Source organism: Solanum stenotomum, chromosome 8 (assembly GCF_019186545.1).
Source record: "Solanum stenotomum isolate F172 chromosome 8, ASM1918654v1, whole genome shotgun sequence".
NCBI lineage: Eukaryota > Viridiplantae > Streptophyta > Magnoliopsida > Solanales > Solanaceae > Solanum > Solanum stenotomum.
In genome coordinates this window covers 13351913-13363584 of record NC_064289.1, presented here as the reverse complement: position 1 = coordinate 13363584, position 11672 = coordinate 13351913, and the positions used below count along the sequence as shown (strand labels likewise).

At 35.7% G+C, this 11672-nt stretch overlaps 1 protein-coding gene across 1 annotated transcript in view; it reads right to left on the bottom strand.

Moving 5' to 3' along the window:
* Positions 1–11672, bottom strand: part of LOC125874504 (CHD3-type chromatin-remodeling factor PICKLE-like) — a 39901-nt gene that overhangs the window by 8826 nt on the left and 19403 nt on the right. The window contains exons 21-27 of the mRNA XM_049555404.1: positions 9968–10165; positions 9236–9386; positions 9024–9129; positions 8855–8929; positions 5230–5291; positions 5021–5097; positions 1430–1560 (exon numbers count right to left, since the gene is read on the bottom strand). Coding sequence (XP_049411361.1) covers positions 1430–1560; positions 5021–5097; positions 5230–5291; positions 8855–8929; positions 9024–9129; positions 9236–9386; positions 9968–10165 — 800 coding nt within the window. The remainder of the gene's footprint in view (positions 1–1429; positions 1561–5020; positions 5098–5229; positions 5292–8854; positions 8930–9023; positions 9130–9235; positions 9387–9967; positions 10166–11672) is intronic.

The following is an 11672-nucleotide window of genomic DNA, read 5'->3' as shown; positions in this document are numbered from 1 at the left end:
CTAATTGGTTTAGTACCAATTGCTTCTGTTGACTCAGATTGCCTTGCCTGGTCTTGCTCCACTCTTTCAACTTAGCTTTCAAGGCCCTTAGCTTCGCTACCAGTACAAAGTCTGGTTTTCCATGGAAGCGAAAAGACTCCCACCAGGTCTTAACTCTATCATTAAATCCATCAGTAGTCAACCACCAATTTTCGAACTTGAAATATGATTTGGTTGTCCCCCATTCTCCACATTGTAGCATTAATGGGGAGTGATCTGAGACCATTCTCTGTAAGACAGATTGTTTAATGTTCCTGAAATTTGAGTCCCATTCTTCAGAGATCAGAAACCTGTCTAGCATTGCTGCTGTGAAGTGTCTGTCCCCTCTTCTCCAAGTGAACTCTCCCCCTGCTAAATCTAAGTCCATTAATTCCATGTCTTCAATGAACTCTGATAGCTCTGTCATTGCCCTGTTGATTCTGTTACAGTTGTACTTCTCAGAAGGATACCTCACAGTGTTGAAATCTCCACATAGGACCCAAGGGCCAGTGAATAGACCTCTTGCTGCCCCTAGCTCCCACCAAGTTTCTTCCCTTTCTGCTCTATCATTCGGGGCGTAGACACCTGTTAGATGCCATTTAAAATCCAGATTCTTCCCAGAGAAACAAACAGAAATTGAAAATGCACCCACACTACTCACCTCCCCATCCCATCTTCTTTTATCCCACATAATTACTATGCCTCCCCTCGTCCCACTAGCTTCGAGTTGCATGTAATCTGCCCACCTACTACCCCAGATTTCCTTAACTTTATTAGCAATCTCCCCCTCCATTTTTGTCTCTTGAAAACATACCACATCTGCTTCCCAAGTTCTTATCATGTAAAAGACTCCTAGTTGTACTGGATAAAACTATCATTTAGTTATTTTCCAACTTTGGTTATAAAGATCCTACTAATATTTAGGGTTTTGTTTTCCGTACACAGATATGCTAAACTACAGTTATGAAAATAATCTTTAGAACTAAACATAATTTGTTCATTATTTCCTTATACTTTGAGTTATCTTTCCTACTCATTATGAAACAAAATAGGTTCATATTTCTCTGTCCTTTGTTAGAATTAATTTAATCTAACCAACTTGATGTGCAATTTGATTCCTTTCCACAAACAGAGAAGACTCTTCATGGTACTATCCACAAAAGATCTATTAACATATGTTCTGATAAAGCCCTTCATACAGGGCGGATCCACGTGGAGGAGTATGGGTTCACGTGAACCCATGCACCCCTCTGTAAACTGTGTGTAGCACTGGCATTTTCCTGGTGTTCATCCATGACAAAAATGTCACTTATGTCACATCTAAGAATTGACTCCAAAATGGCCCATCACTTTCTAACTTCATGACATATCAGAGGAAAAAAAAAAGAAATGAAAAGAAAAGATTGCATACTTTAGCACTGCCCGTAGCAGCAGCAAATCATGATCTTCCTTCCAAACACGTCCACCTTTTAATCCAGGAAACCAAGACACAATGTCCTTGGCAAAAAGAGGACTAGTTGTCTCTTCCGAGAAAGCCTTGACCTGAAATAACTAACACTTTGTGAAATTTTAAAAATTAATCTATTAAGAACTGTAGCTTATATGCTCGTGTCGTTGACGAGGATATCAGAGATCACTTGAAAATTTTAGCAGCAGCAAAAACTCTACATGAAAGCCGTGCATATATGACTGCCTTGCTAATACAAGAAACTATCAACATAGGAATAAGAAGTAACATTGCATTCCATCAGGCTATACAAGGATACATTGGAAAGTATCAATTCATGGGGAAAAAAAGTGACTGTCCCCTTTGTCTCAAATGTGAGATCAGAACTCCCAACTCGTGCAAAAAGAGCAACTTGTACTTACTTCCATGCCCAAGTATTAAAAAGAGCAGAGAGACATCCAAGGTCAAAAGGTTACTACATTAGGAAATTGATGAACCGAACGCATTTATAAACCACACTCCCTTGAACTTTATAAATTAGGATTATAATTTCCAAACACAGGTGTATAAATGAACTCATCTTTGTTTGAATTATCTATCATCGAAACTATATTATGACAAACAAGAATTGTCAAACTCCAACAGATGAAAGCTTATAATCTGGGCTTGATGATCTACACTCTTTATGAATTTACCTGAAGTCAAGCTGCAGGCTGCGAAACTGTAACAAAATAGAGAATTGTGGGTGTTCTTATTAACTTCACAACATCTAATTTATTTGCAGTTACTTACAAAAAATAATTAAGAGAATGACAAAGTAAAACAATTCCTAAGCTATCGCCTATATACAATTAACTCTCCCCCTCAAACTGAAGTCTACAAATCATGTATTCCCAACTTGTCTCAATATACAGTATTCTAGAATTTCTAAGAGATTTAATTAAGATAAAACCAGTTGACCATCCCAACTAAAACACAGTCACGATATCCTCACCAACTTGGAACAAAAAATGACAATCAACTTCTATATATTTCATATCTAATGGAACACTGGATTTGATGTAATATATAGTGCTGTTCAATTAAAACAATATAACTTCATAGGTTGACATTATCGTACTCCAAACTCTTCAAGTAATTGCTTCAGTTACACAACTCATGCATGGCTAAATCCATGGCTCTATGCTCTGCTTCTGTGCTCGATCAGGCAACAATATTATGTTTCTTACTCTTCCAGGAAATCATGCTTCCTCCAAAAATACACAATAAACTATTGTAAAACCTTTTTTCTAACGTTGAATCGGCCCTATATGACTTCTATCCTAATATAGAAGTCCTCTCCCAGAACTCTCTTAAGATACTATTCTAATTATAACATTCTAATGGATATCCATTAGTGAGTCCAACAACTGACTTACAACAGTCATTGCGAAAGATGCAACCAATGTAGTACTCTTCCAGAAAGAAAAAAAAAATGTAGCGCTCCCTAAGTTTCAATCTTTTCTTTCAAGACAACAAAATCCAAAGAGCATTTTGGTACATTACACACGTCTTTAGTTTAAGACCACAAGATTGAAAGTCTCACTTTCTTAAACTTCGTGTTTAGTCAAACTAAGACACTTGAAATGGAGAGAATAACAATTAGGCAGTTAAGTTTTCCAGCCAATCAATGATGTCGTCCAACATTTGGAAAGAGTTTCCCATCTCCCAATAATAGCTTGACATTAAGATCCATTGACGTGTCTACTGGCTTACAGTCAAGTAATTCAGTTTCTTCCCAAATGTCTATCGCATATTTTCTTCATGATATGATATGTAGGATGTCTCATTTAAAATGGGTACTTCATTTACAAGAAAGTATGTTTGAGCCTCCAAAAAGATTGATGCAACATATCATGAGAAGGCGTAAATGACTAAAATGATGTGAAAAGATATGCCCGGGCATTATCATTCTGAATGATGTAAATAAAACGCCAAATTGTATCTGAATCTCAGTGCAAAAAGAAACGAAGGTAGAATATAAATTAGAACGATTTTGATTCAGGAATTGTCTTCATTGGAAGTAATGAAATAACAATTACCCTTACTCAGAGGATCATACTTAGTCCTAGATATCTTAATGAATTGAAGAAAAAGAAGTACCAGATTGTACATTGACAATACCTAAAAGTTGAACTTTTGAGATAAAGAGAGAATCGTGAGAAAAACGTATTCTCAATAGCTTCTCCACATCTAATATAGTAGTTCCAGAGTTGTGTATAAAAGATAACAAAAGAATGAAAAAGTACAATTAAGTCCCTAAGTTATGTCGTATTTACATAACAAATGAAGATAGACATGCAATATGTCCCCGTGAATAGTGTCTTCAGGAGGCCAGACCATCATACTGTAAAACATTAATCCACCAACAAGTGATGAGTTGATTTGGTCATCCAAAACATAGTAGACCTCTGATATGGTTTAGTAAGCTTAACAATCAAATTAATTAGCCTTGTAATTTGAGATTTTCCAATTTACATTTTCTGAAAATGGAATAATAAATTAATTTCCAGGGTCAAGCCTTTAATACATTTAAACAGATGCGCACAGCAAAAAGAAGCAATTCAGAAGAAGACTTTATCTTAAAATGTCAGTAATCAATATGGCAGTTGATGTTACTTTACACAGTGCATCATCTCATTTACCAGTATGGAGGTATCTATAAAGAGCTACAGTATATGCGATATATTGAGCACTTCAAGCTACTTCCTGTTTGGAAGGTAAACAAGCTGAATAAAACTTTTTTCAGAACTGAGAATATTTTCTTCTAGAAAAACTCCTAAAACTTGAAAAAATTTCAAAGTTTTGAAACGCAAAAACCATCAAACAAACACAGCTTCATAACTTGGAAAAGAAAATCTGCCATATTCCAAATGACACTAGATCTTATCTCACTTTATGAAGTTCTGTCAACCTGTCAAGTGATTTTGGTTGGTGCAGAAGAGTAGCTTCAGCTCAGACCAAGTAGACATCTTTCGTTTAAGGTGTTTTATGTTACTTCATGTGAACAATAAAAAAAGACCTATGCTTACTCTTGAACATTGATAACTTTGTTTTCCTACTTCCACAAATCTACCTATATTCTTCAGTAATTAAAGCCAAAAAAATCTGCCATTCTAAGTCACAGGAATGGCTACGACCTACGAATCTGATTGTGAAGTTCTTTTATAGTATGTTAGGCGGAGTTAAGTGTTCTTTCTGAGGTCCTTCAAATTTTTAGCTCGATCTACTTATACTTCATTAGTATACGGGTTGCACCACACTTAGTTGTTGCAAAAGATTGCTTACCTATTAAAAACCCTTCTCTCAAATGCATGCCGCATCTTAAATATTGACCGTATAAATAAGCCCATATATCCACATTAGGCTGTGTAGTCATATAACAGATCAAAAGAAGCACCAGGAAAGTACGGACAGTTTACAAAGTCCCACTTAAAAGTTGTTCACAACTAAAACAGCATTGACCAATAGCCACCAACCTTGTAGTTCAGCAAGTTATCTGATTTAAAAAATTACCTTGTCTCTTATGAGAAGCAAGACTGCAATCCTCAATAGCACATCGGGTATTCTTAGTCCTTCTTTTGGAACCCCATCTGCAATCCAAAATTTTAAATGCTTTGACCCAATTGATGCGCAGAGAGGAGGGGAGAGAAATTAAAGCAGTAAAAAGTGGACAAATAAGAATTTCACGAGAAAGACGTAAAGAACAAATATAAGTCCTTCACCTGTAAATGTTGGTGATTCAGTAATATCTTCAGCAATATGAGACAAAAACAGAAACCCATAACTGCATGACAGATGAGAAGTAAATAAATTATTTTCCCTTTCAAACAAATCAAGTGTAGCTACTAAATCAACCGAAGCGGGGGGAATACAACAGTAGGAATTTGTCAAAATAATACCATATGATAAATCACAATATATGAGAAGCCATCAAGTTATCAGCTACAAGTCTACAACTGACAGAGAAATCAAATTTAAGTTCATTTGACATCAACTTCTGCAATAACCGAAGTAGCATTACAGCTTGTTGGATGGTTTATTTGTTTTATTGAAACTGGTAACTTGTGTGTTTTTCTCAAATGAACCAAACAGTACATAGGCTGTACCGTCTGAAACCAGATTTACAATGTGACTCTAACACACTGAAGCTATTCTGACCATCAAATGGAATCTAGCATATCAAGAATTTCTACAGTTTCTCCTGAGTAGGACTGTTTACCCCAAAGTAAAAAGCGCAAAATACAGTTCAATTTGATCTTTTGCACAGAATTGTCCAAATTCTCAAAACATCTAGAATTTCTTTCTTTCAAGATTGTCCACAAAATGCTAGCTGGGACGATTCTTCATCTTTCTATATCCTTTGCCCAAGTCCTACTTCCTCCCAACTCACAAAGGTTTCAGAAATCTTGCATGGCATTATCCAAGAGATGCCTCTAAGAAAATTAATAAGATTAATGAAAATCCTTCACGATTGTTCTCTTAGCTTGCAATGAAGAAAAAGAAGGCTGTCTCTACTCTTTCACCACATAAATAACATCTGGGACAAAGAGAGGTCCCTTTTCTCATCAAGTTTTCCCGGGTAAGTACTGCTTCTTTTGTAAGAAGCTAGACAAAGCAAGCTATTTAGTTGTGTTGTTACTTTAAATACAAGTTTGTTTTGATTGTTACTTGAATTTTGTTGTATCGTATCGTTAAATTCATCGTTATGTAATGACGAAAAGTCTCATTTCATGTAACAACCAATTTGATGTGATTACATTGTTACCCTTTTTCCCTCTCATTTTGGCTTTGGTTATTATCTAATAATCCTATTTAATCCTTTACCTTACCTTTTTATTATAGATTTACCTTGTACCCTACTTCTCTTGTAGGTTTATCCTCCAAATTGTTGATGTGTGACATTTTGTAACAAGGAAAACGGTTAAATCCATCCAAACATTGTATTCCTCAAAGCGATACAATACTACACAATACAATATAATATGATATATCATGAAACAATATATAACAACTATCCATTAAAGTTATTATTGTGCACAACACCTCAATATTCAGTAGGCATGTTGTTACTGTGCACAACACCTCGAAATTCAGTAGGCATGTTGTTACTATGCATGACACCTCGATATTCAGTAGACATGGACAATATAAGAGAGAGGCCAAGAAGATCAATGAAGAGCCCCTTTAAAGAACACCAAGAGATCTCCTCTTTCTTTCTTTTTTTTTGAGAAGGTAACAGTCAAGAGATCTCCTTTCATTTATAAAAAATTGCAATCATGATTACCAGGCATGTGATGCATTTGATAAGAAGGTGTCACCAAAACTTAGAGCGGTGGAGTGTTGGCCAGTTAAGAACTCTCATGTTCAGAAGATGAGAGTTGCAAAAATAAGGATGTTGAGGAGGATGTGTCGGTGTACAAGGAGAGACAAGATTAGGAATTAAGATATCTGAAACATGATAAAAGTGGCCTTTGGTGTGGACAAGATGAGGGAAGCAAGACTGAGATGGTTCAGGCATATGAAGAGGAGAGATGCCCTAGTAAGGAGGTGTGCGAGGTTGGCAGTAGCGGGTTCAAGGAGAGGTAGAGGTCAGCCAAAGAAGTATTGGGGTAAGTTGATTAGACACGACACGCCGCACCTTCATCTTATCGAGGACAAGACCTTAGATAGGGGGTTATGGAGGTCGAGGAGGGTAGAAGGTTAGTAGGTGCTCGAATGTTGTCTCCCTTCATTCCAGTTTTATATATACTAATCTCGTAGTTTCTTTCCCTTCGATTTCTGTTAATACCTGATGTACTTTGGTTCGGTTATCGCATTATTTTGTTGTTGTTATTGTTTCTTTTCTAAAAGTTATGTAATGATTTCGTTATTATTTGCTATGCCTCGAGTCTGTATGTTATTTTTTAAAATTACTTTGTTATGAGTTATTTTAGCTGAGAGTCTTTCGAAAACAGTCTCTCTACCTCCATGAGGTAGGGGTAAGGTCTGTGTACACCCAACAAGAAAATGATCAAAATGGTCCTTTATATATGGGGTTTGGATTATTTTGATCCTTCATATATACCACTTGATTGAAATAGTCCTTCGTGTATACAATATGTTATCATTTTGGTCCTAAACTCTAACTCTGTCAAAAAACTAACGGTTTTCTCTTTTCTCCCTCTCTCTGCTTCATTATCATTGAAACCAAGCTGCCATATGATTTTAAAATGGAAGATATCTGGCATCATTTCTTCCTCATTTTCTTCTCAATCTTTTCTATCTTTCTCTTCTCCCTTCTTCCTAAATTCTGATCCATTTCTCATTCTCCTCTACAGATCTGATGATGTCTATGGAGTATTGCTTAGTTCAGTTAGCTTAGTTCATCGTAGTTAATTTTACTCTTGTAACCGATATCCATTTCAGCATATATGAATCGAACTGTCGCAAAATTTGAATTCCTTTTCCTTGAAACTCAAAACATGACTGCAAGTGTGTATAGAGTTTGTGAAAGAAAAAAAAAAGTTCATTCTTGTTTGGACAAAAAACAGAGGATGAAGGTTTTATGATCAATTAATTCAAAATTAATATGGAGGACGAAAATTCATTTTCTCCTTCTAATAAATTTTATGTTCTGGTTTTTTCATTTATCGGAGAATTTCCTACTTGCGTACTTGTTCATCTTCTGCAGCGTAGTTGTTAGAGAGTGATGACGGAAAGGCTTGGTCCTTCATCATTATCTTCTGACACTCTGCCACCGTCATGACGGCGTAGTCGTCCCTGCCGCCGACAATGACGATACCATATGTGAGGTATAACTTCGATCCATGTTGACCAAATTCTGGAGATTCGAAAGATAGAGAGACGACGATTCAGAAAGAGTTAGGGCTTAGAACATGTTTCTCCTTCAAGTATAATTTGAGCTTTATCACATGGCAGTTTAGTTTTAATGGACAATATAGAAGAGAGGGGAGGTGGGAGGAAGTAGGGAGATGAGAGAGAAGGAGGAAAGTTACTTTTTTAACAGAGTTAGGGTATAGGACCAAAATGGTCACATATTACATACATCAAGGACTATTTTAATTAAGTAGTATATATGAAGGATCAAATAGTTCAAACACCATACATTAAGGACCATTTTGATCATTTTCTCTACACCCTACACTACCTCCACAATCCCCACCCGGTGGGATTACACTGGGTTTGTTGTTGTTTTGTTGGAAGGCATGTAATACATTCTTCACTAAAAAATCCCTTTACCGGAGAGATAATGAAACACATTAATGGTGGTCCATTTCTTTTATCAGGAGCAGTCTATGATAGAGAAATAAGGTATATACAGAACTCAAAGTTGATAACTTTACATACTCTTTTATTTCTTCATAAGTTTTCTGCTTCAGTCGTGGTGTGAATTCTGCCCAGTCATAGTCTCCAACTCCAAACCTGTAAAGAAGATAGATTGTTTCAACACTCTCATGCATTAGTGTGAACAACAGAGAAATAACACAGAATGGAAAGGAAGATAGCCAGATGATACCTCATTAAAATTTTGACAAATGCGGCCCTCTGGCTTTGATTAAACCCCAGTACTCTAAATGATTTTCCTTCTCCTTCCATCAAAGGAAGTGGTATGGAAGAGTCCACTGCCAGAGTGAAGAACTTTTCTTTAGATACTATCAAGTATCCTAGTTATATACTTTTAGTAAGTCTAGTTGAAATGTGAAATTAAATCAAAAGTTCATATTTCACCACGGGATCTCTTTCTGTAAGGCCTTCTCACAACTGGCGCTCCAGGTAAAGCTGTCTCACCATCACTCAAATCCGCTTCATAGTTATCATCCTCACCATCAGAGGTCACCTCTTCCAAACCAGCAAGATCATCGTCTTCAACAGACACCATCTGGGAGGAGAATGAAGAGATAGTCATGAAAACAGTAGAACATAGGGTATCCTTGTAAATACAGTTTCAGTGAAACCTTTGTATTGTTTGATTCATTATAGAAATAGATACAGTAACCAGTTGCATAAAAAAAGGTAGGTATCTACTTGTGAGAGTTGAGCATATAAAGTAAATACCAAAAATATACTCCCTCCATCCCAAATTATGTGGCCTACTTCGGATTTCGAGAGTTAAATGTGTTTCCTTTGACTGCCAATTTTTTATATGCCTTTTAAATATTTTGAATTGTTAATTATTATGACTTAAAGTACTTCTTCTGTAGTTTCCAAATATATTATGTTTATTTTTGAAAAAAACTTAAAGATTCTATATCCGAATTCACAGACAAAATTAAGAAACTTGACTCTTGAAATCCGAAATTGTGTCACATAAATTGAGACGAAGGGAATAAGTACAGATGGCAAATTGAAAGAATGACTAGATTAACATGTACAAAAAATGTAGAGTTTAATGCCCTGCCAATTGATTCAACAGAAGAAAAATTGAATAAATGAAAGACCCATTTGAATGGCATTACACACCTGTTTACGACTTCTCTTTCCCTTGCCCATACCATTGAATTCTTCGACTTTATGCATTTCATATCTATCTCGTAACAATTCTTCCCAGTAGGTTGCTCTCTCAGAATTGAGTACTGTTGCTTTGTTTTCCAAGGGAGGAGTTGGGATATCTTCTTCTGGTGTTGCTTCTGCTTCTTCTATATACTCAAAATTAGCTACCTAAAACATTCAGAAGCTTTTAGCTTTTCCTAGATCAGCTAACCAAATACAAAGCTCAAATGCATCCAAAGAAAAGCTAAAATATGAAAAAACCTTAGGAGGACGATACTTTCACAATTAAACCGATATATTATCATACTTTTCTTCATTGGGAAAAAAACTTGAAACAACTTCGATTAGATAAGCCTGCAGAACAAATGCAAGTTGCAACTAAAAGGCTATGCAGCATATGATTTCCTAATTCTTGCTGGAAAACCTTAGAGAAGACCAGTCAAAGCATTTCTTGCTTAGGAAGTACTTAATCAATTAGACAGGGTAATGGCAAGAATCAAGCATATCAAGAGAACCACCGATACCTTTACACAAGAGAACATTTCTAGTATGAAGCTCTTGATTCTAAGTATAGAAATATCAAGCTCACACTGTCCTGGTGTTATTGCTAAATAAATTGTCTATGGCCCTTCATGTGTTTATTACAGGGGAAATAAAAAGGAAACAAAATAGTATTCAAGGTGCAAACAAGTTAGAGGTACATGGTTAATATGGTTATTGACAAAAGACCTTCATATTCCACCTCATCCACTCCTACTGTATTCATAAAGTTCCTCCTCTTATTAGTGTTGGTATCTTGCGATAAATTCTTGTATACCATCTCTTCCTTCAACCTTTATCATTAAATTAGTCTTATACATTTTATTTTTTTATGAAGTGAGAGAAATTTCATTAAATTATAAAACTACTGAATCCAGTACAAGAACCCATTGATTTATTAACAAGGTGACATGTTCATAATATGTCGTAGTACATAAATGGATATGATATTTCGTGTATGCAATTTAAATTGAATAAATACCACCCCGCAAATGCAAATGGCAAAGTAATGAGTAGAATTAAGTACATTAACTTAAGACATGAGCAATCATACTACAGTAGAAGTGCATTCCACGTCAAACAGTACCTCTGCAAATTTAAGGGAATTTTATTAAACTTTAACTAGTACACCACTTCAGAAGAACCAAATATATGTATTCTGTTCCTCCGTTTTTACGTCAAGTGCAAGTACAGCTTAATATTTGAACAGATTCAACTTAAGCACTGAGAAAGTGTAAGGCCTTTATATTTCGAAACCTAGGGTGTGTTTGGTATGAAGGAAAATGTTTTCCTAGAAAACAAGTGGATTTTTAACTTATTTTCTCATGTTTGGTTGGTGAATAGAAAATATTTTTTGGAAAATATATTTTAATGTTTGGTTGGTTGGTGAATGAAAAATATTTTTCAGATATTTTTTTCTTGGCTTGAAACTAAAAAATACTCTTTAGGAAAATAATTTCTGATCCGAAAATCAACCCTGATAATTGATCTAGGACCCGATCCCGACTGCCAAACTAAGACAAGACCGCGATGACCGTTCCAAAATCCGACCCTGAGATTTGACCCAGGAAAAAAAAATTCAAAAAAATTTTTTTTTTTAAAATGACGGGGTCACTGGGTAGATGGGGGGGGGGGG